General features: G+C 50.7%; 2 protein-coding genes across 3 annotated transcripts in view; both read left to right on the top strand.

Annotated features, from left to right (window-relative positions):
• Positions 1 to 223: 223 nt before the first annotated feature.
• Positions 224 to 13280, top strand: SLC44A4 (solute carrier family 44 member 4). The gene is made up of 21 exons (XM_082411542.1): positions 224 to 322; positions 1976 to 2024; positions 2492 to 2565; positions 2700 to 2778; positions 3512 to 3611; positions 3694 to 3819; positions 3975 to 4035; positions 5351 to 5435; positions 5519 to 5602; positions 5881 to 6116; positions 6206 to 6305; positions 6809 to 6904; positions 7174 to 7273; positions 10908 to 11161; positions 11248 to 11342; positions 11463 to 11566; positions 11678 to 11751; positions 11960 to 12030; positions 12129 to 12223; positions 12355 to 12439; positions 13038 to 13280. The coding sequence occupies exons 1-21, from the start codon at positions 289 to 291 to the stop codon at positions 13154 to 13156; spliced, it is 2121 nt and encodes a 706-aa protein (XP_082267668.1). The 5' UTR covers positions 224 to 288; the 3' UTR covers positions 13157 to 13280.
• Positions 13281 to 13362: 82 nt separating this feature from the next.
• Positions 13363 to 24586, top strand: part of NEU1 (neuraminidase 1) — a 36590-nt gene continuing 25366 nt past the window's right edge. The window contains exons 1-6 of one of the 2 annotated variants that reach the window (XM_082411553.1): positions 13363 to 13850; positions 14288 to 14480; positions 15191 to 15453; positions 16064 to 16246; positions 16431 to 16653; positions 16759 to 17506. In XM_082411553.1, the coding sequence (XP_082267679.1) occupies positions 13689 to 13850; positions 14288 to 14480; positions 15191 to 15453; positions 16064 to 16246; positions 16431 to 16653; positions 16759 to 16985 (1251 nt within the window). In that variant the 5' untranslated portion in view covers positions 13363 to 13688 and the 3' untranslated portion in view covers positions 16986 to 17506. Of the gene's footprint in view, positions 13851 to 14287; positions 14481 to 15190; positions 15454 to 16063; positions 16247 to 16430; positions 16654 to 16758; positions 17507 to 24586 lie in introns of those variants that run through there. The other variant, XM_082411554.1, reaches the window with a different exon arrangement.

The following is a 24586-nucleotide window of genomic DNA, read 5'->3' as shown; positions in this document are numbered from 1 at the left end:
GACTGTACTACGATTGAAGTAGTTTGCAGAATTCTGAAGGGTTTTCTTAAAGCGTGTGAGTCCTTGAGGCCATCGTCCATGAGGCCGGAGCAAGCAGCCCTGACCTGACCCACGTACCAGGCTTGCCTTCCAGCTTCCAGCCCTCCAGCTCATAGTGTAGAAGGAGGAACTAGAGTGTGTCGGGGACCACAGGCAGGGGTGTGGCTGTGACGTGAGGGTGGGAGGGCGGGGCTGGTGGCAGGTGAGCTGCCAGGTCTCGCAGGCTCCAATCACTCTGGAGACTGAGCCATGGGGGGAAAACAGGACCAGAACGAGGCCTACGGTGAGGCTGGGGGCAAGGCTGGGGTGGGGGCCCAGGACCCGGCGAGGGAGGGGAGGCTTGCTCCGGGGAACGGTAGCTGGGCCGGCACCAGGGAGAGGAGCTGAGGGGAGTCGTGGTCCCCGAGGGGAGGGCCCAGGGAACAGCTGATGGAAGGAGACAGAGTCAGGGTCCTCGGAGGAGGATGGGGTGCCCATTGCTGAGGAGCCTTTGGGGTGTGAAGCTGGGGTCTGCATGAGGAGGGGGGCTGGAGTCCCTGGGACAAGGGGGTGATGTCACGCCTGGACTCTGGGCCCCTCAGGACAGGGCCCTGGGAAGCAGAGCCTGAAGGAGGCAGGGTCAGGGTCCTGAGCAGAGGAAGGGGCTCAGGGGCTGGGAGGAGTGAGCTGGGCTCTGGGCCGCTGTCAGGAGGAACAGCTTGGGGTTCCTGAGAAGGAGGCGGAGTTTCAGCCTGGACTCTGGGTCTCTGAGGGGAAATGGTGCTGGGGATCTCCCTGCCGGGGTCTCTGAGGAGTGGCAGGGGCAGTGGGTTCTGCTGGGGGTCCCTGAGAGGAGTAGGGGCTGCAGATCTTGGTGGAGAGAGAGGACTGGGGACCAGCCTCTGGGTTCTCTGCTAGGAGGGAGTCTCTCTCAGAGCACATTAGGAATAGGGGCAGCAGACTTCTGGGGTTCCTGTGAAGGGTAAGGCCTGAGGAGAAGGAGCAGGCAGCCTGTCTCCAGGATCTCTGTGAGGAGCAAAGGCTGGGAGGCTGCCCCAAGGGGTCCTGAGGACAAGGGCAGGGGGCGGGGTGGAGGAGTCTGCAGGGAGAGGGAACTGGGACCAGCCTCTGGGATCCCTGTGAGCAGTGAGGGTTAGGGCCCTGCCTGCAGAGGTTCCTTGGGGTTTTGGGGGTCTGAACTTCTAGTCTGGAAAGGAAGGAACCCCAAGGGAGGGACCTTCCAGAGGCGAGGCTTGGTCCAAAGGGAGTTAGGGGAGGGAGCAGTGGGGACACCCCACAGACTTCCTGGGTCAATCATTGACATCACGTCTGAGAACCATGGAGGGACAGAGTCCAGAGCACCTGGGAGAATGGACCGCACCCCTCCGCACACCCTTGCTCAGCCCTCTGTCCTCCCTCCTCGGTGCCCACACGGGACCCTGGCTGCCTGGCCTCACCTCCTCCCTGTGTGTACTCAGGGAGGACCAGGAACAGGACGCGCGGCCACAATCTCAACTGCCCGGCTCAGGTGTCACCCTGCCTGCTCTCCCAGAGACTGGCAGTAGCCTGGGGACTAAGCTCCCTTCGGGGTGGGAGCTACAGGGCCGCCCCCACCCAGTCCCTGTGGGAATTGATGACTTTGGCTGAGGGCCCTGAGGTGTGAGCCGTAAATGACCCATAAAAAGCTGCCCTTCCCCCTCCCTCCGAGGCCGCCTGGTTGGAGGGCACAGTGACCAGTGAAGCTGCTGACCAAGGCTCGATCCCCCCCTTCCCGTTCTCTAATTTCCCCTCCTGCCAGCCCTGCCCCTGTCTATCTCCCCCCCCAGACTTCTGAGGGCCAGGTAGGACCCTGGCGCAGCGTAGCTCCTGCTGTGGGGAAGGGTTTGGAGGGACTGGAAATGGGGCGAGAGACCCCTCTCAATGCCTCACTCTCCACACTCCTCCCCATGCCCTTCAGGGAAACCAGCCAAATATGACTCCTCCTTTCGAGGCCCCATCAAGAACAGGTGAGTTCTGGGCACTGTGCTGGTGGGGTCGGGGGGCGGATGGGGGCGGTGTCTGGGTTTTGCTTCATATTTGCTGAAATATTGGTAAGAAACTTGTGAGGAAAAAACCTCCTGCCCCAGGAGAGTGGTGGCCCTGGGGAGACTGTCGTGTGTGGAGGGGGCACAAGGGGGCTTCCCGGCTGCTGGTGATGTTCTGTGTCTTGGCCTGGGAGCTGGCTACACAGGCATGTGTCCTTTGGGAAAATTCATCCAGCTGAGCACTTCTGAACTGTGCCCTTTCCTGTTTTAAACTTCAGAAGAAAGTTTACCCACCCAGAAGAAGGTTTTCTTAAAGAGAATAAAATGAAAGCTACCTACGCCTACTTTCCAGCATCCCCCAACTCTCCAAAGCACGACTCCTCCCGACCATGCTACCCCCCCAGTCCCCAGCATCCCCTCTCCAAAGGTTTCCCCCATTTCTCTCCAAGGAGCTGCACAGATATCATCTGCTGTGTCCTCTTCTTCCTCTTCATTCTGGGTTACATCGCCGTGGGGCTTGTGGGTGAGTTTCTGGCAGTGCAGAGCTGGGCAGTGGCTGGGGGACATTATTGTCCCAAGGAGGGACCACACCCACGGCCTTTCCCTCTTAAGTCCCTACCGCACTCCGCTGATTCATCTGTGTGTCTCTGTCTCCAGCCTGGGTGTATGGAGACCCCCAGCAAGTCCTCTACCCCAGGAACTCTACTGGGGCCTATTGCGGGATCGGGGAAAACAAGTGAGTATGAAGGCAAGAAGAGGGGGCAGGAGGGAGGTGAGATGGGGGATGGGTAGGGGACCACTCCACCTCAGCCTCCCTGAATCTCACCACTCCAGGCCACGTAGAACAGCCTCCACTGCTGGCCAGTGGCTTCTGAGTCCCCCTAGAATTAGGAGGCAGCAAAGAGTCATGGTTAAATGCATGGGTTTTAGGGTTCAGAGATGGTCATTTGAATCCCCAACTGGGCTAAGTAAGTTCTGGTTTGTGACCTCCGGCAAGGTACTCAACATCTCCGAACTTTGATTTCTTCTTCTGAAACACAAGGATGATTCCCGAAGCAAGGCTATCAGTCCCAGCATGCAGGAAACGTTCAATAAATAATAAAACCACTAACATTTATATGGCATTCCAGGCAGGCAGTGTACTTTACACACACAAACTCATTTAAACCTTGTGAGGTAGGTACTATAATTTTACATGTGATGGAACTGAGGCAGTGAGTGGTTAGATGACTTATTCAAGGTCATAAAGCTGGCTCCAGAGTTCAAGCTCTTAACCCTTTTGTTAGCAGTGGCGATGCTGAATTCCTCTGGGCAATCTTTCAGGCGTCTCCCATACCTCCCCAGCTGAGCTGAGCTTCCTGAGGCCAGGAACTGGGCCCATTGCACTCTTGAGGCACAGCCCTGGCAGTCCCTCTCTTTCCCGGAGGCTTGACCAAGCCCTGATGCATACGCTTCATTCTCTCCTACAGAGATAAACCATATCTCCTATACTTCAACATCTTCAGCTGCGTCCTAACCACCAACATCATCGGGATCACCCAGAATGGCCCGGAGTGCCCCACACCCCAGGTCAGAGTCTGGGACCTGCCTCTGTCCCCAGATCTTCCCCAGGGTCTTCATACCAGCCCCTCAGCATGCTCTCTGCCCCCAGGTGTGTGTGTCCTCCTGCCCAGAGTTCCCATGGACTGTGGAACCGGCCCAGCTCTCACAGACGGTCGGGCAGGTCTTCTACGCAGCAAATAGGAACTTTTGTCTGCCAGGGGTGCCTGGGGACATGGTGAGCGCTGTTCCCAATGTCATTGCTAAGGAGGGTCCATAATGAGGGAGGGTGGGAGGGGGAGTTGGGTAGATGATTGTGGTGGTAGAAAGCGGACTCACTCCTTCATCTTGCTCTGTGTCTGTGTGTCTGTCTGTCCTCCCCCCACCCTCCAGCAAGTGCTCCAAAGCCTGAGACAGGAGCTCTGCCCCAGTTTCCTCCTCCCCTCCACTCCAGGTGAGAAGCCACATTCCTTCCTCAGACATCATCCAGTCCTAGATTTTTTTCCCTCAAACAAGGGAACCAGGCTCAGAGAGAGTCAAGTCACACAGCTTGTCTGTGACAAAATCGGAATGAGCACCAGGTCTTTGTTTTTTTTCTCTGCCGCATGATCATCCTACAGTCAGATCACCAGTGCTTATTATGTACCTGCTGCATGCTAGGTACCGGGGACAGGTGAAGTGAAGATGAAAACTGCTCCCCTTTTGGACTACATCCTAGGTGGTGAGATCAGAGATGTTCACGAGGCGATTGCATGAGATTGCCATGAGAACATACGTGGGTGAATGTACACACATGCATTTATGTGCAGGCACAGGAGACTGGAAGCATGTTCAGCCAAATGTTAAAGTGACTGCGGCTGGGTGGTGGGATCACAGTTGACTTGTTTTTTTTGCTCTTTTTCCCAATATTAAATGTTATTTTTAATAGGAAAAAAATTAACTATAGCATGAGAAAAGATATCCAGCTCTCAAGAGGTACAATAGGAAGTATCTCCAATGAGTGCTCCAAGGTCAGATAGATCTGGATTTAAATTCTAGCACTTTCCAGCTGTGTGGTCTTAGGAAAATGACTCAACCTCTCTGAGACTTGTTTCCTCATTTTTAGAATGTAAATGCAAAGCAAGCCTGCCTGGCAAAGCTGTTGTGAGGGTCAAGATAAATGGCTCTGTAGGCACATAATAGGTGCCACAGGAGATAGGGGTGGGGCCAGAAGGCTTCCTGGAGGGGGTGAGATGGAGATGGAGCTGAACAGGGCATCATGGATGGGATTTCTGGAGGAGGAAGCGCAAAGCTACAGAGGGGAGGGGAACGTGGCTGGGCTCAGACGATGGGGTCTTAAAGCCTGGCCGTGAGCGTGGGCACTCTCCAGGGCAAGGCATCTGGAGGTGTCTGGGCAGCAGAGTGACCTAGAGCCCTGGAATGCCAAGGTCCGGGCTGTGCTGTGTCTCCCGGGCACTCTGGCAGGGGCTGGATTGAAGGGTGGCAGGGGTGGGCGTGGAGGTGCTGTAAGAGGCAGGCCAGAGGGCAGGAGGGTCTGAACCCAGGCAGTGGCAGGGTGGGGAAGAAGGAGCATTACGAGACAGTGAAGGAAGCATGGGCTCCTGGGGCAGGAGCTCCCTTTCGGCTGTGGAATCAAGAGCAGCCCTCTGAGTGGGGCAGAGCCCTTCTCAACTCTGTCCCTAAGGGCACGACAAGCTGGGGTGGAGGCCAGAGACTTTCAAGACAAACTCTGGGCCCTCCCACCCAGTCACCCGGTTCTCTCCCTCCAGCTCTGGGGCGTTGTTTTCCATGGTCCAATAGTACTGTGCCTGAGCTCCCAGGGATCTCCAACACATCCATCGCCCAGGGCATCAGGTGGGCATTCCCTTGCCCCTACATCTCTGTCCCGCTCCCCCTTCCCACTCACAGCCCCACCTGACTCTTTCTCTCCGCACCAGCGGTTTTCTTGACAGCCTCAACGCCCGTGACATCAGTGTCAGGATCTTTGAAGACTTTGCCCAATCCTGGTATTGGATTCTTATGTGAGTCACCACATTCCCCTGCTCTCTCGTCCTTCCCTTCTCCCCACTCTGACCCTCTATCCCTTAGCCCACCGTCTGAAACAGAGCCTTTGGGCAGGGGAGGAGGAGCCAGAGCTCAGAATGGATCCCAAGTCCAACAGGATTTATAAGAGAAAGCGTGTGGGGGGGGTTCTGATCTGGGGACATTGGGGGTTTGAGGAAAGGCATTTGGGGGTCTCTGAAAGGGGAAAGATATGGGGGATGTGGGGTGACCCTCACCTATGTTTCCCTGCCCGCAGTGCCCTAGGCGTGGCTCTGGTCCTGAGCCTGCTGTTTATCCTGCTTCTGCGCCTGGTGGCCGGGCCCCTGGTGTTTGTGCTGATCATAGGGGTGCTGGGTGTGCTGGCATACGGCATCTACCACTCCTGGGAGGAATACCGCATACTGCGGGACAAGGGTGCCTCCATCTCCCAGCTGGGCTTCACCACCAACCTCAGCGCCTACAGCAGCGTTCAGGAGACCTGGCTAGCAGCCTGTGAGTGCCCTGCCCACCCATGAACGACCAGCCACCCAAGGGCTGCCCTGGCCATGACCCAGGCCACTCTGCCCCCTGTCCACCCTCAGTGATCGTGCTGGCTGTGCTTGAAGGCATCCTGCTACTGATGCTCATCTTCCTGCGGCAGCGGATTCGCATCGCCATCGCCCTCCTGGAGGAAGCCAGCAGGTCAGGGCCCATGTGGGAAGGAGAAGGGGCAGAGGGCAGGGTGGTGGGCCCAGGATGGGAGTGCTGGAAAGGTGGCAGAGCACTGGAGGAGAAGGGCGGCATAGCACAGTGATTAACATTGCTGTGTGGCTTAGCCTTTCTGTGCCTCAGTTTACCCATCTGTAAAATGGGGGGTAATAATAGTTCCTACCTTGTAGGGTTGTCATAAGGATTAAATTAATTAGTGTCTTGTCAAGTGCCTAAAACATGAAACAAGCCCTTACTCTCCCTGAAGCCGCCCCTGGTGGCTTCTCTGTGGCTCTAGTTTCCTCTAAAGTTCCCTTGAGCCTGATTTAGTCAGTTCAGTTCTTTTAGGGAGCTCCTACTATGTGCCCAGGCTTAGGGGGAAGGAGCAGGCCCTGGCGAGGGCAGAGGTGTGGCCTGTGCCAGGGTCAGCACCGTGAGAGGGTGGATGGGGACTGGGGGGCTAGCCTCACTGGTGGACTGCTCTCACCTCCCTGCAGGGCTGTAGGACAGATGATGTCTACCATGTTCTACCCGTTGTTCACCTTTGTCCTGCTGCTCGTCTGCATTGCCTACTGGGCCATGACCGCTCTGTATCCTTTGCCCACATGACTGGGCCCTCCTGGAGCCCTTGGGGGTGGGGGGCAGGGCAATACTTTTGTAGACAGTGTGCCTTAGTGTGATTGGAAGAAGGCACCCCTTCCTCCCAGCAGACACAGCCCTGCCTTGAAAGAGCAAGCACAGGCTGAATTTCAGCCCCTCTGTGCAGTGAACAACCTGCTCAAGCACCTGGGAAGGGGTTGCTGAGGAGGGGACCTGTGGAGGCCCCCGTGTCACCATGCTTTCCTTGACTCCCCTCTGGGTACCTGGCCACATCTGGGCAACCCCAGTACGTGTTCTGGGCGCCCAACGTCAGCTTGTCCGGCTGTGAGAAAGTGCTGACGAATACATCATGCAACCCCATGGTGAGGATTTGGGGTGGACGTGGAGGGGCACCAGTAGGGCTGAGGGGACCTTAGAGAACAACTGGTTCAAATCCCTCATTGTGCAGAGGAGACTGAGGACCAGAGATGGCAAGGGGCTCACTCACGGTCACACAGCAGGCCCCTAGCAGAGCCAGAAAGGGAGTCTGTCTGCAGACTCCAGATCTCCCGCTGAGCCACCCATTGTGCTGCAAGAGGAGGCGTGCTGTGCCCAAGGGCAGGGCCAGGCCCTGGGGCAGGTGGATCTCAAACTTCTCCATCCCTCCCCAGGACATTTCTCTGCCTAGAGGACCATTAACCACTTCACCCTTTCAGTCTCAGTCTGCTCACCTGTAAAATGGAGATAATCTTAATATCTGTGCCTCAGCGTGGCCAAGAAAATTAAAGGACATTGGGCACATGAAAGTGCTTAGTATAATGGCTGGCACCTGATAAGAGCTGATAACTGTAGATGGGTTTTGTTTAGGTTATCTTTAGTTAGTCTTCCTCAGAACACACTGTTCTAGGCAATAGGCAGGTGGGCTCCCTGGGGGCCTGGGAGAGTAGCTGCTACCCCAAACTCTCCCCTGTGAAGTTCCCAGGGAGTGAGGCTGCACTGCTGGGTATTTACTGTCAAAGCTTTCATGTGGCCACCACATCAGAACTGGGACCATGGGCTGTGCCCACAGGCATTAGCCCCACTCTAAAAAAGGAGAGGGAGGTCCTTTACATTTAAGGAGGACCCACTATGTGCCAGGCATTGGCTATACAAAGCCTCAAATGAAGTACTTCTTGCTTTCAACTTGCTTATGACCTAGCGGTGGGGACTGACACAAACCCACAGTCACATACAAAGTGGAAAGCGGTTATAAATTCTTGTTATAAAATTTCAAACAGACCAGTCCCTCCCTTAGGAAGCTTGCACAAGCCTCTTAGATGGCCTCATCCACCAGAGGGCAGACAGCAGAGAAGCAAGAAAACTATAATTCTGCAGCCTGTGGAAGGAAAACCACATTCACAGAAAGATAGACAAAATGAAAGGCAGAGGACTTTGTACCAGATGAAGGAACAAGATAAAACCCCAGAAAAACAACTAAATGAAGTGGAGATAGGCAACCTTCCAGAAAAAGAATTCAGAATAATGATAGTGAAGATAATCCAGGACCTTGGGAAAAGGATGGAGGCAAAGATCGAGAAGATGCAAGAAATGTTTAACAAAGACCTAGAAGAATTAAAGAACAAAAACACCTAGAAGAATTAAAGAACAAACAAACAGAGATGAACAATAAAATAACTGAAATGAAAAATACACTAGAAGGAATCAATAGCAGAATAACTGAGGCAGAAGAACGGATAAGTGACCTGGAAGACAGAACGGTGGAATTCACTGCCGCAGAACAGAATAAAGAAAAAAGAATGAAAAGAAATGAAGACAGCCTAAGAGACCTCTAGGACAACATTAAATGCAACAACATTCACATTATAGGGGTCCCAGAAGGAGAAGAGAGAGAGAAAGGACCCGAGAAAATATTTGAAGAGATTATAGTCAAAACTTCCCTAACATGGGAAAGGAAATAGCCACCCAAGTCCAGGAAGCCCTCCAAGTCCATCCATGTTGCTGTAAATGGCAACATTTCATTCCTTTTTATGGCTGAGTAGTATTCCGTTGTATTTATGTACCACATCTTCTTTATCCATTCATCTGTTGATGGATACTTAGGTTGCTTCTATACCTTAGCAATTGGAAATAATGCTGCTATGAACATTGGGTCATGTGTCTCTTCCAATTAGTGGTTTTAGGGTTGTTTTTTTTTCAGGTGTACAGCCAGAAGTGGAATTGCTGGGTCATATGGTAGTTCTATATTTAGCTTTTTGAGTCAATTCTCACACTGCTTTCCACAGTGACTGCGCCAATTTACTTTCCCATCAGCAGTGTACAAGTGTTGCCTCTTCCTCACATCCTTGCCAACATTTGTTGTGTTCTTTTTGATGATGGCCATTCTGACAGGTGTGAGGTGATATCTCATTGTGGTTTTGATTTGCATTTCCCTGATGATTAGCGATGTTGAGCATCTTTCCATGTGCCTGTTGGCCGTCTGCATTTCCTCTTTGGAAAAATGTCTATTCAGTTCTTCTCCCCTTTTTGTTTCAATAAATTTATTTATTTATTTATTTATTTATTTATTTATTTATGGCTGAGTTGGGTCTTTGTTGCTGCGCGCGGGCTTTCTCTAGTTGCAGCGAGTGGGGGCTACTCTTCATTGTGGTGCGCGGGCTTCTCATTGCGGCAGCTTCTCTTGTTGCGGAGCACAGGCTCTAGGTGTGCGGGCTTCAGTAGTTGTGGCTCACGGGCTTTTGAGCGCAGGCTCAGTAATTGTGGCGCATGGGCTTAGTTGCTCCGCGGCATGTGGGATCTTCCCGGACCAAGGCTTGAACCCATGTCCCCTGCATTGCCAGGCGGATTCTTAACCACTGCACCACCAGGGAAGCCCCGTTCTGCCCATTTTTAAATCAGGTTGTTTGTGTTTTTCATGTTGAGTTGTATGAGCTGTTTTTATATGTTGGATATTAATCCCTTATTGGTCATATCATTTGCAAATATTTTTCCCATTCAGTAGGTTGTCTTTTCATTTTTCGATGGTTTCCTTTGCTGTGCAAAAGCTTTTAAGTTTAATTAGGTCCCATTTGTTTATTTCCTCTGCTTTAAGAGACGAATCTGTGTTTTTTACTTTTTATTAGGGAAATTTTCAGACACACACAAACATGGAGAATCCCTGTACTCAGATTCCATAACCTTCAGCCTTCTGTTCTTGTTTCATCTATTTCCCTACCCATCCCCCACTCCTTGCAATTTTTAAAATTTATTTATTTATTTATTTATTTATTTATTTATTTGGCTGTGCCGGGTCTTAGTTGCGGCACGTGGGATCTTCGTTGTCACATGCAGAATCTTTAGTTGCAGCACGCGGACTTCTTAATTGTGGCATGCAGACTCTTAGTTGCAGCATGCAAACTCTTAGTTGTGGCATGCATGTGGGATCTAGTTCCTTGACCAAGGATTGAACCTGGGCCCCTGCATTGGGAGCGTGGAGTCTTAACCACTGGACCACCAGGGAAGTCCCCATGCAATTTATTTTTCTCGAGTTTTTAAAGGCAAATTCTGAACGTTGTGCCATTTCACCTTTAAATATATCAGGATGGATCTCAACAGATAAGGACTTTTAAAAAGCATAACCACTACACCATTATCACACCAAACAAAATTAATGGTTTCTTACCATCATCTGATACCCAGTCTGTTCAATTTTGCTAGAAAGTGCTTTGGTTGAAGTTGCAGAGGCTGCTCTGGGAGGGGACAAGCTGTTCAAGTGCAAAGGAGAGCTAGGCATTGGTCACACTGCCTTCATACCATTAAGGCTTAGTCCACACGGCCTGGGAGCTCTTGTGCCATCCAGAGACTGGAGACTGAAGGAAACTAATTACACTCACACAATAGGCAAGCTGAACCCTGTCTGAACCCAGAGATGGATCTCCTGGAAGGAATGGGCTTCTCCAATTCTGGGGAGGCTGTTACCACCCTCTGCTCTGGGAGGGCAGGAGCTGGTTGGGAATGAGCCTCCTCTGCCTGCCTCCCCAGGACCAGCTGGTGAACTCCTCCTGCCCAGGGCTGATGTGCGTCTTCCAGGGCTACTTGTCCACAGGTCTAGTACAACGTTCTCTCTTCAACTTGCAAATCTATGGGGTCCTGGGGCTGTTCTGGACCATCAACTGGGTACTAGCCCTGGGCCAGTGTGTCCTGGCTGGGGCCTTTGCCTCCTTCTACTGGGCCTTCCACAAGCCCCGGGACATCCCTACCTTTCCCCTGAGCTCTGCCTTCATCCGCACACTCCGGTAAGCCTGGGGCAGGGGGCTGGGAATTATGAACCCGGGAGTCCTCTGACTACCTGCCTCTGACTACCTCACTAACCCCTGTGCAGTTACCACACTGGGTCACTAGCCTTCGGAGCCCTCATCTTGACCCTGGTGCAGATAGCCAGGGTCATCCTGGAGTACATTGACCACAAACTGAGAGGTGAGTCGAGGTTGGGAGCTGGGCAAGGCTAGGCTGATCAGCTGGATCCTTGGGGGCTGGAGCGGGGGGCGGTGTGCTGTCAGGGGCCAGTGACCAAACACGAGCCCTCCTTACCCCCAGGAACCCAGAACCCTATGGCCCGCTGTATCATGTGCTGCTTCAAGTGCTGCCTCTGGTGTTTGGAAAAGTTTATCAAGTTCCTGAACCGCAATGCATACATCATGGTGAGCCCACTACAGGAGCAACCCCTTGCTCTGGGGGCCCTTGATGCAGGCCTCCTACCCTGGCCTAGGTAAGCTCACCACAGGTAACCCTGAACTTTCCACCTCACCCAGATTGCCATCTATGGGAAGAATTTCTGCATCTCAGCCAAAAACGCCTTCATGCTGCTCATGAGGAACATTGTCAGGTCAGGCTGTCACCCCCCACCTCCGTGATCTCCCACCCATAAGCATGCTGTGCTCAGAAGGGCCTTGAGCTTGGTTTAATCTCTGCTGCCTCCATCTTGAAATGTGCACAGTTTTTGTTTTGCATCTGTCACAGCAAATTATATAGCCAGTTCTATTCCCAGCCCTGCCAGGCCTCTTACCCCCAACCTACCCCAACTCCTTGTACAGGGTGGTCGTCCTGGACAAAGTCACAGACCTGCTACTGTTCTTTGGGAAGCTGCTGGTGGTTGGAGGTGTCGGTAAGGACCAGGGCAGGGAGTTACAGAGGACAGGGGTGCTGGGCAGTTTAAGAGGTGACCTCAGAGGAGTGATGCTGACCTCCAGATCTCTTTCACAGGGGTCCTGTCCTTCTTTTTTTTCACCGGTCGCATCCAGGGACTGGGTAAAGACATTGAGAGTCCCCAACTCAACTATTACTGGCTGCCCATCATGGTGAGTGACACCCCCCCAACCCCCCACCCCCATACCTTCCCACTCCCACCCTCCACCCCACCCCACCCCCGACCCCCACTTCACCCTCCAACTCTCCAAAGGAACCCTAAGGGAAACCTTGCATCTTGCAGACCTCCATCCTGGGGGCCTATGTCATCGCCAGCGGCTTCTTCAGCGTTTTCGGCATGTGTGTGGACACTCTCTTCCTCTGTTTCTGTGAGTCACACCTCCACCTCCTCTCTTCAGCTTAAAGGTACCAGATCATTCAGGCTTTTTTGGAGACTTGGTGCTTCTAGAAACAGCGACCTCGTGAGTTACAGGAGCCAGAGCCTCTTCTAACATCCTCAGGGCAGGTGTTTGGGAAGAAAGGAGGGAGTGAGCTCCCAGGCTCCTGGGCTCTCCCAAGACGGAGCATTCCAGGGGAGAGGCCTCTGGTATCTTCCCCTAGAAAATCTAGGAAAGAAGTTAGCCACAGGAGACTTCACAGCAGGTGGCTGTAGTGAGTGGGGATTTTCTCACCCTACTGTATGCATTCATTCCGGGTTTCCTGTGTACCAGGCTCTGCGCTAAGCAACTGACATGTATTTTTTCTGTTAATCCTTATCACGCTATGAAATATTTTTGACACCCCCCCCCTTTACAGATGAGGAAACTATTACATAACCTACCCAGTAGGCTGCAAAAACTGCCCCCCAAAATCAGCCCGTGGTGGCGCAGCCTGGAAACCAGGGAGCTGTCTCTTAGTCCCTGATTTTCCCGGGGAGTGGGGTTGGCTCCCAGCGGTGCGCTCTTATGAGTCTATGTCGTGCCTCAGTGGAAGACTTGGAGAGGAACGACGGTTCCGTGGACCGGCCCTACTACATGTCCAAGGCCCTTCTGAAGATTCTGGGCAAGAAGAACGAGATGCCCCCGGGAGACAAGAGGAAGAAGTGAGAGGCGCAGCTCTGATCCAGGACTGCACCCCGCCTATACAGCCTCCCAGCCTCAACCCGCCTTCCAGATCTCGATTTTGTAGTAAAAAGATTTTATTAAAAGACTGATATTTTGTTTTCTCAAAGACTCTGGGACTTTTATTTCCTCCTACACGCTGCCCTTTTCAACCTCGCCTGGCTCTTTAAAATAGACCCCGCCCCTATGACGTGACCCAGGTGCCTCGGCCAATCAAAAGGCTCCTGAGGAGTAATGCACGCCCCCTTCTTCACCCCAGCCAATACGCTTCCGGCCGGGGTCACGCGCTCCGGGGCTTCAAACAGGGCCAATTGGAAAGCGATAGCTCTGAGGCGCTGAAGGGTCACGTGGGGAGTCGTGCGAGGGCCAGAGAGAGTCGCGGAAGCGTGGCGGGCCGGCTGGGATTGGGACGGGTTTGAGGGTGACATCTGAGCGTTTAAAGGGCCGGGGTCAGTTGACGAATCCAGCCCGCGTCTAGTCCTGGGGGGGCCAGGGTCGCTGCTGCCGCGAGGGAGAGATGACTGAGGAGCGACCCGGCACAGTGACTCTGGGCAGACCCGGGAGACCGCGAATGCTGGGATCATGGGGAGTCTGTAGGGTTCAGGTGTTTGCCGCGATCTTCCTGCTGCTGTTGTCTTCAGCAGGAGTCAGGGCCAGGGCAAAGGACGACTTCAGTCTGGTGAGTCACCCCTCGCATAGCCCCATCCCCGACTCACGCAGGCGGTCTGTGCCCAGTTGTACCCCGGGACCTAGGCTGCTGAGCCCCCTCTCCTCCGAGGAACTCTCCGACCCCGTTCCCTCCTTTCCCAGTCCCTTTCCCTCTCTGGGCCCTTGTCCTCTTTCCCTCTGAGTCTCCTCTTTCGAGCTCCTTACCCTTTTGAGGTCTCCCTGTCCCTGAGGGCTCCTTGTCCCCTCGTAGTCCTTCCCCCGCTCCGAGCCCCCAGTTTCGCTCCGAACTCTCCTCAGGGTTCCCCTTCCTTGTTCTGGGACCCTTCTCCCACTCGGGATCCCTATCACCCTGCCTCTCCCAGGGGAAGCTGACTCCGAGCTGCGATTCATTCACCCTAAAACCCCAAGTCACGTTTGTTCTGTTGACCCTTCCTCCTCGCTTCGTAGGTTCATCCGCTTGTGACCATGGAGCAGCTGCTGTGGGTGAGCGGGAAGCAGATCGGCTCTGTGGACACCTTCCGCATCCCGCTCATCACCACCACTCCTCGGGGCACTCTCCTTGCCTTTGCTGAGGCCAGGAAAATGTCAGCATCGGATAAAGGAGCTAAGTTCATTGCTCTGCGGAGGTCCACGGACCAGGGTATAAAGATGCCTGGGTCACAAGAGGCTGGATGGGTGGGGAGCTTGACCTGCCTTAGGGCCCTGAGGCTGCTGGATCCCTGAGGAGTAGAGGGAACCTAAGGCGGGAAGGCAGTGATCTGGAAATTGGGCTCACCAAGGAGTTGAACATTCATTCAGACATTTATTGAGCACTTACTGTATACCTGGCATTGTTCTAGGTTCTGTGAATACAGTTATGAACAAAACAAAGCAAAAATCCTTGCCTTCACAGGGCTTATATTCTACTGGGCTGGGGGGAGACAGACAATAAACATAATAAATAAATGTATTTTTTGTATTGGAAGCTGATAAGTACAGTGGAGAAAAATGAAACATGGCAAGAGGTATGGAGAGTGCCAGAATTTGACTGTAATTTTAAGTAGATGACATTTGAGCAGACTCAGAGGAGGTAAGTGAGCCTGGAAGAAGAGCCAAGCAGGTGTAACAAGCTTAGACAGAGTTCACCACCCCCCCGCCAAGGAGGGGAGTATTTGAGGAATGAGAAGGAGTTTGTGTGGCTGGATGGAGTGAGCAAGGGTAGAATAGATAAGGTCTGAGAGGTAAGGAGGGGCAGGTCTCGTGGGGCCATCATAAGGCCTTGGGTCCCTAGCAGGAGGTGAAAATTGCAGCGAGTGGTGGAAAGGGAAACTCCAGAGTGCTCACCCTGGGTTTCTTCCCTTTTTTCTTTAGGCAGCACATGGTCTCCAACAGCTTTCATTGTGGACGATGGGGAGAGCCCAGATGGGCTGAACTTGGGGGCAGTGGTGAGCGATACAACAACAGGAGTGGTCTTCCTTTTCTACTCCCTCTGTGCTCACAAGGCTGGCTGCCAGGTGGCCTCCACCATGCTGGTGTGGAGCAAGGATGACGGCATTTCCTGGAGTTCGCCTCGGAACCTCTCCTTGGACATAGGCACTGAGATGTTTGCCCCCGGACCGGGCTCTGGCATTCAGGTCTCTGTCCTGAGATGGGTGGAGGGAGGTGCCTCGTAGAGAGTCTGCCCCGTTATGGACTCCTTTGCAAAGAGAAGATCCTGTGAAGTCAGGTTTTTCTGTCTTAGGTGGCATTCCTTGGAAGAAAGGGACATCCTGGGAGGAACACCCTACCAAGGGAAGGTGGAATTTTGCCATTGGCTTCCCATTTGGGGGTTGTCAACAGGGCTGCACTAATCCATGCGCAGATTAGAAAAAAAATTAGAAAGTCCTGTGCAGATTAGAAAAAAGCCCTCCTTTGGGCAGACACAAGCCTGTGCCATGGTCCACAGCTTGGCCTGTGAGCACAGGTTGGGTTTAAGCTCCCATCTCCCCCTGTGGCTAGGCCCCCTTGTCCTGTGCACAGCCTGTCCAGAGTACACCCTGGATGTCCCGAAGGAGCTTATTCTGCCAAAGAGCTTCTTAATTCAGACAGTGGGTGTCTGTAATGCTTGTGGAACCCTCAGCAAGCAAGGACGGAACGGAAGGGGACAAGGTGTGTCCTCACACTTAGGAGGTGGTGGGTTCCCCTCCCCTGCCTCTGAGCCCCCTCAGTGTCTCTGTCTGTGGCACCCCTATCCTTTTCCCACAGAAACAGCGGGAGCCTCGGAAGGGCCGGCTCATTGTGTGTGGCCATGGGACGCTGGAGCGGGACGGGGTCTTCTGCCTCCTCAGTGATGACCGCGGCGCCTCCTGGCGCTATGGGAATGGGGTCAGCGGCATCCCCTATGGCCAGCCCAAGCGGGAAAATGATTTCAGCCCCGACGAGTGCCAGGTCAGGAGTCCATGGGCTGTCCCCCACCCCATCAACCTGCTCTGTCCTCCAGAGCACCATTCCACTCACGGACCCCGGGCCTGGCTGCCCAGCTCCGTGCCACCCAGCCTTGCTCCCTCAGGGACAGGGCCCTTTGCCCCGCCCCCACCCTGCGTCTTCCTGAAGCCCTCTTCTCTCCGCTCAGCCCTTTGAGCTCCCCGATGGCTCAGTGGTCATCAATGCCCGGAACCAGAACAACTACCACTGCCACTGCCGAATCATCCTCCGCAGCTACGATGCCTGTGATACTCTGAGGCCCCGTGATGTGACCTTTGACCCTGAGCTCGTGGACCCTGTGGTAGCCGCAGGGGCTGTAGCCACCAACTCCGGCATTGTCTTCTTCTCCAACCCAGCCCATCCAGAGTTCCGTGAGTATCTGCCAGGTGGGGTCGGCGAGGAGCCCCCGTGACCTAGAGAAGGAGGCCTTCTCTAGGGGGAGACCTTCCTTCCCCTGACTCTGCTGCTGTTCCCAGGAGTGAACCTGACCCTGCGCTGGAGCTTCAGCAATGGCACCTCATGGCAGAAGGAGACGGTCCAGCTGTGGCCGGGGCCCAGTGGCTACTCCTCACTGGCAACCCTGGAGGGCAGTGTGGGCGGGGAGGACCAGGCCCCGCAACTCTATGTCCTGTATGAGAAAGGCCGGAAACAGTACATAGAGAGCATCTCCCTGGCCAAAGTCAGCGTCTTTGGGACACTCTGAGCTGTACACCTGCCAAGGAGGTAGAAGGCCCTGGACTCAGCCTCAGGACCATGGGTGTGTAGAGGGTCTACTGGAGGAGCCTAGAAGACGGTTCCACCTTCCTTTAGAGTCTAGCGTTTTGCAAAATCAACTTCTCTTTGACAGGGAAATCATTCCTTAGGACTAAAAACCTGGCTTCTCCCACATAGGAAGAGCTGCCCACACATGGGAGCACTTCTCTTCCACATTGCTGGGTCTGCCCCCCTGCCCTTTCTGCCCTCTCAGGGCAGTGATTGGTCCTTTTCTTGGACAGGGCTAGGTGGGCCTGTAGCATTAAATAAATGTGAACTCAGGGAACTGGGGAAGGCTTACCTCTTTGGGGTAAGATGCTGGCTTTGGAGAGGGTTGGTGAAAGTTCCAGCGGGGCAGGACATTTGGTTTCAAGGTAAGGAACGAGGTGCACCACCCACTTTGACTATGTATGAATCAAAATGTTTATAACTTAACATTCTTAATGAAGGAGAATGAATATTTGCAGAGTCTCTGTGGTTCTGTCAGTGCACATCTTCATGTCTGTTTTCCTGGTGCACACGTATGGGACTGGGAGTGAGTTTTGGGGAGGAAGCTGGTGTGCTTATTGCCTGTGAAAATCTGTGACTTCGGCAAATCAAATCCTCCTTTCTTTTTCGCATTCCTTCTTATCACAGAAAAACAGATTGCTCTTAACAAGTGTAATGAGGAGTAGGAGGAGGAGCCTCATAAGATAATTAAAAACTGGCTGTTTTGTATTTCTAAGGTGGGGTGAGATACTATCCTCCATGAAACAGGGAGCAGGTGTGTAAAATGCAGATGAGAAGCCTCTCCCAGGCCAGCCTGGCAGAGAAATAAGCACTGTGGCAATTATGTGAGAAAACAACATCTCATCCTAAAGGAGATGCTGTGAAAAGAACCTGGGCAGCCTGCAGCTGAGTGGGACAGCCACAGCTTTTCTCCATATGGAAAGAAAATGCAATGCCTGGATGGGACGGTAGGAATGTTCAAGACATTCTTTTCTTCTTTTAAAATTATTTATTTATTTATTTGTTTGCTTATTTATTTATTTATTTGGCTGCGCTGGGTCTTAGTGCCAGTTCCGGCATGCAGGATCTTCGTTGTTGGTGTGGGATCTTCATTGCAGCACCTGGGCTCCTTAGTTGTGGCATGCAAACTCTTAGTTGCGGCATGCGTGTGGGACCTTGTTCCCTGACCAGGGATCAAACCCAGGCCCCCTGCATTGGGAGCGCAGAGTCTTATCCACTGCGCCACCAGAGAAGTCCCTGCACATTGCATTTTGATGTTTCTTAAATCTCAGTCTACAGTAGTTACACCTCCTATCCTCTCTTCTTTCTCTCTTTTTTGTTTTTTCTTTTTGATACCATCTACACAGAAATATGTTCATTTGTCCTGTAGAACGTTCCACCGTCTGGATTCATCTGTTTCTTCCTCAGAGTGTCATTTCCAGTTATCAAACCTGAATGTTTAATTAGATTTCAGATTCCACTGGGTGAGGGAGGCGGGGGACAAGATTCCTTCCCAGGTGCTCTGTGTTTCCTATTGTGCTCCCTCAGGAAGCAAATGCTGCCCTCTTGTCCCTCTCTGAGTAAAGCTGAATTGAGTGATGGGTTCAGATGGCCATAGCCTGACCCCTCCTTTGTAAGGTTTCCCCATCAACCTTCCAACTGACAGTTTCATCTACAGATGAGTTTTGCCTGAATCAATTATTTCATGAGGGGTTGTGAAATGTTGGTTTTTGAATTATTTTATTCTGTCCTCATTTATTAGCTGGAATTCTTTAGTAAAAAGGAACTGTCCCTCATCAAGGCTGTTGGGTTACCCTGAAGCATGATTTGTATGGGAAAGTCAGGATAAATGCTTCATTTCTCCCCTTAACTTGCCAGGTCTCAGAGTAACCTGATGTAATATTTTACCTTGGCCAGTAAACCACATTGTTACCACACAGGACACATACAGAGGCAGAATCTATGGGCCTGCGGGGGGACATCTGAGGGAAGAAATATGCGGAGATGAACACAGGCAGCATGGCCGGGGAGGGCGGGCTCTGCTCTTCTAACACAGGTGGAGGAATAGATATGACGCAGGAAGTGCGGTGGGGGGGGTGGCATCTGCAGCAACTGGGACATCTGCTCTCCACTGCCACTAAAAATGCACATCTGAGAAAGTCTCGCTAACAACTTTCTTTATCAGAAATAATGGAGAGAGAGGAAATGATACCATGAATGTCCGCCACATGAGCTACTGCCTCGTGAGGTAGACATGGCAGGGGGCTTGTAAGGAAGTGATCATGTTCCTTCTTCATAGCCAAGAACCCTCAGCTAAGAGAGAGGCTCCTCAAGGAAGGATCTCCTCCCCTGGAGGTGGCGGAGTGGAGTCATTATAAACCAGAGTCCTGGCCCTACCGCAAACCTGCCTGTAGGTTCAGTGTCTCTAGAATCAGTCCAGGACCTTGCTTTTTTTTTTTTTTTTTTATGTATTTTATTGAAGTGTAGTTGATTTGCAATGTTGTTAATTTCTGCTGTACAGCAAAGTGATTCAGTTATACGTATGAATATACGTTATACGTATATTCTTTTTCATATTCCTTTCCATTATGGTTTATCCCAGGATACTGAACATAGTTCCTTGTGCTATACAGTAGGACCTTGTTGTTTATCCATCCTGTATGTAATAGTTTGCATCTGCTAATCCCAAACTCCCAATCCATCCCTTCTCCACCTCCACTCCCCGTTGGCAACCGCAAGTCTGTTCTCTGTGTCTGTGAGTCTTTTTCTGTTTTGTGGATAAGTTAATTTGTGTCATATTTTAGATTCCACATATAATTCCTCTAATAATTGGCGATGTCGAGCATCTTTTCATGTCTCTGTTGGCCATCTGTACATCTCCTTTGGAGAAATATCTATTTAGGTTTTCAGCCCATTTTTCGATTGGGTTGTTTTTGTTTTGTTTATTTTGTTGTTATTGAGATATATGAGCTGTTTGTATATTTTGGAAATTAAGCTTTTGTCGGTCACATCATTTGCAAATATTTTCTCCCAGTTCGTAGGTTGTCTTTTCATTTTGTTTATGGTTTCCTTTGCTGTACAAAAGCTTGTAAGTTTGATTAGGTCCCATTTGTTTATTTTTGCTTTTATTTCTATTGCCTTGGGAGACTGACCTAAGCAAACATGGGTATGATTCATGTCAGAGAATGTTTTGCCTATGTTTTCTTTTAGGAGTTTTATGGTGTCATGTCTTATATTTAAGTCTTTAAGCCATTTTGAGTTTATTTTCTGTATGTTGTGAGGGTGTGTTCTAACTTCATTGATTTACATGCGGCTGTCCAGCTTTCTGAACACCACTCGTTGAAGAGACTGTCTTTTCTCCATTGTATATTCTTGCCTCCTTTGCAGGGCCTTGCATTTTTTTTTTTAATAAATTTATTTATTTATTATTTATTTATTTTTGTCTGTGTTGGGTCTTCATTGCTGCACACGGGCTTTCTCTAGTTGCAGCGAGCAGGGGCTACTCTTCGTTGCAGTGTGCGGGCTTCTCATTGTGGTGGCTTCTCTTGTTGCGGAGCAGGGGCTCTAGGCACGTGAGCTTCAGTAGTTGTGGCTTGCAGGCTCAGCAGTTGTGGCTCACGGGCTCTATAGCGCAGGCTCAGTAGTTGTGGCACACGGGCTTAGTTGCTCCACGGTATGTGGGATCTTCCCGGACTAGGGCTCGATCCCATGTCCCCTGCGTTGGCAGGCGGATTCTTAATCACTGTGCCACCAGGGAAGTCCGGGCCTTGCATTTTTAAAAGGAACTACAGGAGAGTCTAACACTGGGGTCTTTGGGCTGGACTTTAAGAAACTGTCTCTTAGACGTTTTAGCCTAGACTTAGGAAGACTAGATTTCAAAACACTGAAGAAAAGATCTCAAAAGAGAAACTGTTTCAACAGGAAGAATTTGTGTTTAAAAAACACCACTAACCATAAAAGATGGCAGGGACCAAACCTGCCTGTTTACCTGGGCATCTTAAACCCCGCCACAACACCTAGCACATGGTGGATGCTTAATACAGGAGGAAAGACAGGTCCAGGATGGGTAAGGAGCTGGGCCAGTGATTCTAAGTGTGGTTCCAGGTAGGTGGCAGCCACTCCCTGGGAACATGTTAGAAACGCTTGACCTTCCCCCTATGCTGACCACCCCTCTCCCCACCAGACCTGCAGGATCAGAAGCTCTGGGGGTGGGGCCCAGCACTCAGTGTGTTAGCAAACCCTCCAGGGGATTCTAATGCACATTCAAGTTTGAAAACCAGGGTTAGAACACAAGTCAGGGGTGCAGAAAGGGTTGAAGAATTGTTGGTTGGTTGGCTTTATTTCTTTTAATGTAAAGGGGGAATTAGAAGGAGTGGCAGGAGACTGAAAGGGGAAGGTATGTGCTTATTTGTACAAATAGGACAAAGTGGACTTTGAAAACTACAGCCTGGTGGGTGCCACCTGGATCAGCAGCCGAATTCTAGCGTGGAGCCCTAACCCCCTAACACAGGCCCTTCTGCCCCGCTTCGAAGCCTCTCACCCCTCCCCCCAGCCCCTTGGCTCAGCATTGAAAGGACTCTGGGCTCTCCCTGCTCATCAGGCTGCCCTTAAACAATAGAAGGAGCCTAACAAGTAATATTGAGCAGCAAATACCAGGGACCAGGCGCCAGGTACACTTTCTCACTAATTCAGTCCTCACAACCAGAAGTCATTATCAGGAAGGAGCAGGACGAGGTCCATCATTTTTGCCCAAAAAAAAGGATTAGGAAGGAAGATCTAAGACAAAGGCTTGCATTTCTTTTTGACAAAAAGCAAACACACACACACACACACACACACACACACACACACACACACACAAAAGGACTTAAATTTACCACAAGGAAAGGGTAGGTCTTCCCTTTCCTAATATTCTGGATAGAATATTTTTTAAAACACATTTTTAGGGAATTCCCTGGCGGTCCAGTGGTTAGGACTCTGTGCTTTCACTGCCAAGAGCCCAGGTTCAATCCCTGGTCCAGGAACTGAAATACCGCAAGGCGCGTGGCTCGGCCAAAAAAAAACAAACAAACAAACACATTTTTAGTGTAGGGCTTAGTTGGTGAGAAAGTAAGGGAAATCTTCAAAAACCATAAATAATGGACAGCAAGAACCCAGAAAAACAAGTGAGCCCTGGAGCTGGCATTTGCCCTGAGGACATCAGTCAATGCTCAGTGACCAAATCAGGATTACAGTGGATCACAGATTTGTAGTCAGGATATAAAGCCAAGGTCCTGAGACGTTCTGGAAATCGTGAAAGGAAAATCAAATGGAGTTGGTATTGCTAAGAGAGCTCTCTAAAATGGAGCTGGGAGGCCATTAAGGAAATGTGACTTATACACATCTCAGCCTGGATGGAATCTGACCTTTTGACCTTATGAAGTCATCCAGAACACCTGCTAGAAACTCAAGATACATATAAAGTAACTCGTGACAGTCTACTTATCAGACCCCTACCCTAAAACAACCTGTGATTCCCTGTGGACAAATATTTTCTGACTTAGTCAATCATAATTCTTGCCAGGCAACTTTTAACAACCTTGTGGCTTTGTGCCTTTATAAGCCCCTGACTCTTTCTTTTCCTTGGAACACACTTTCGGGGTTACCCGAATCTGTGTCTCCCTAACTGCAATTCTTAAGACTCCAGATAAACTCTTTTCTTATTTGCAGCCTCCTGCACCATTTTTTTTTTAGTTGACAAAGTTAAAAAAGAGCATTTTTCCCACCCCCACCCCGGGGTGGGAAAGCAGTACTGCCCTGGGTGCAAAATTTAAGAGAACACCAAAAAACTCAGGAATCAAGATAAACCATGTTTTAGTGCAATTTAAAAAAAGGCAAATTGGCAAACTACAGCTCGCAGGCTGACTACTCTTTGTAAATAAAGTATCAAAAGGCCACATCTTCAGTGTGGGAACTGGCCTCCATCTTTGCTCTGGATAGAGGGGGGAAAAAGAAAAGGAAAATAAATAAAAGTATCTGGAAAATTCCTAACAAAAAGTTCATACTCCCGTGGGATTAACGCCAGAAGTCACATTTCCTGTGGCCTCCAAATCTGCCAGCCACACATTTAGCAGTACCTGGTCTTAAGCTCAGTGGTGAGTACATGTTGTTTATTAGTCTTCTTTAAATTGTACATAATTATTATATACACTTTTGTGTATAAATAAGTAGAAGGAAAATTAAAAATAAAATGAAATAGAAAGAAATAAAAGGAACAAATAAATAAATAGAAGGAAAAAGATAAATGGAGACCTCTGGGTAACTTGGCAAAAATACAACCACAAAGGGACTTCCCTGGTGGTCCAGTGGTTAAGAATCCGCCTTCCAATGCAGGGGACACGGGTTTGATCCCTGGTCGAGGAACTAAGATCCCACATGCTGCAGGGCAACTGAGCCCACGCTCCACAACTAGAGTGCCCATGCACCACAACTAGAGAGCCCATGCGCTGCAACGAAAAATCCCGCGTGCCACAACTAAGACCCAACACAGCCAAAAATAAATAAATAAATATGTATATATATATATATATATATATTTTAAAAAATACAACCACAAAGGTGGTGTCCAGAGCGAATGCCAACGTGCATCAAGAGAGGATGAGGTTGGAGGGAAGAGTGAAGATGCATAATCAGCTTTATGCTTCAGCATCTTAAGTCCAGCTAACTTTGTGATGTTCCTATCAACCAATTTAAGGGAGGTGTGTTGTTTAACCTCCACTAAGCTTGGTTTTGGTGTTTTGGAATCCCTGAAGCCGTTGAAGTGCCCTTGCCATTGGAGGTGGGAGCCTGGTAGAGAGCAACTAACATGTTCCTTGGCCAAGATTCTAAAAGGAGAGGTCAGGGGAAGGCCAGCGTCTCTGCACATCTGAGTCTCAGCAAGGCGTTTGATAAGGTCAAGGGGACCACAGGGAAATTTCCTGGACCCATGTATACAAAAAAGAGGGGGAATTCATTTGCCACCACTGGAGGACAATATTACACCAGCCCCTTACACACACAATACTGTAAATACAGGAAAAGAATGAATCATTGCTCCTACGTTTGCGGTAGGAAAAAGTAATTCAAGTTAGACAAAGTACCAGTTGGTGAGATGACTTATTACTTGTTTTACAGAAGAATGTCAGCAGATAAGTGTAGAAGGAATAACCAAATTAGAAAATCATCATTTTGCAAACTTGAGTGAAAATTCCCATTTGAAAGGTGCCCTCCCTGAACCAGGAGGACAAGAAGTTGGCGACCAAGAGAATTCTATACAAACAGAACTTGTTGGGAATTCCCTGGTGGTCCAGTGGTTAGGACTCAGCGCTTTCACTGCCATGGGCCCAGGTTCAATCCCTGGTTGGGAAACTAAGATCCCACAAAAAAAAAAAAAAAAAAAACAGAACTTGTTAAAAATAATTCTTACCTTCTTTAGCCTCCCCCCATAGTTTAGACACTTTTCCACGATTGTCTCTTTTGTTCAACCTAACATAAAAGCAAGTATGCCATGTCTTCGGGTTTTCATTTCTTTATGAAGTCTCGTGT

Source organism: Balaenoptera physalus (assembly GCF_965194825.1).
Source record: "Balaenoptera physalus genome assembly, chromosome: 11".
Classification (NCBI taxonomy): domain Eukaryota; kingdom Metazoa; phylum Chordata; class Mammalia; order Artiodactyla; family Balaenopteridae; genus Balaenoptera; species Balaenoptera physalus.
This window is presented reverse-complemented; position numbering and strand designations above follow the sequence as displayed.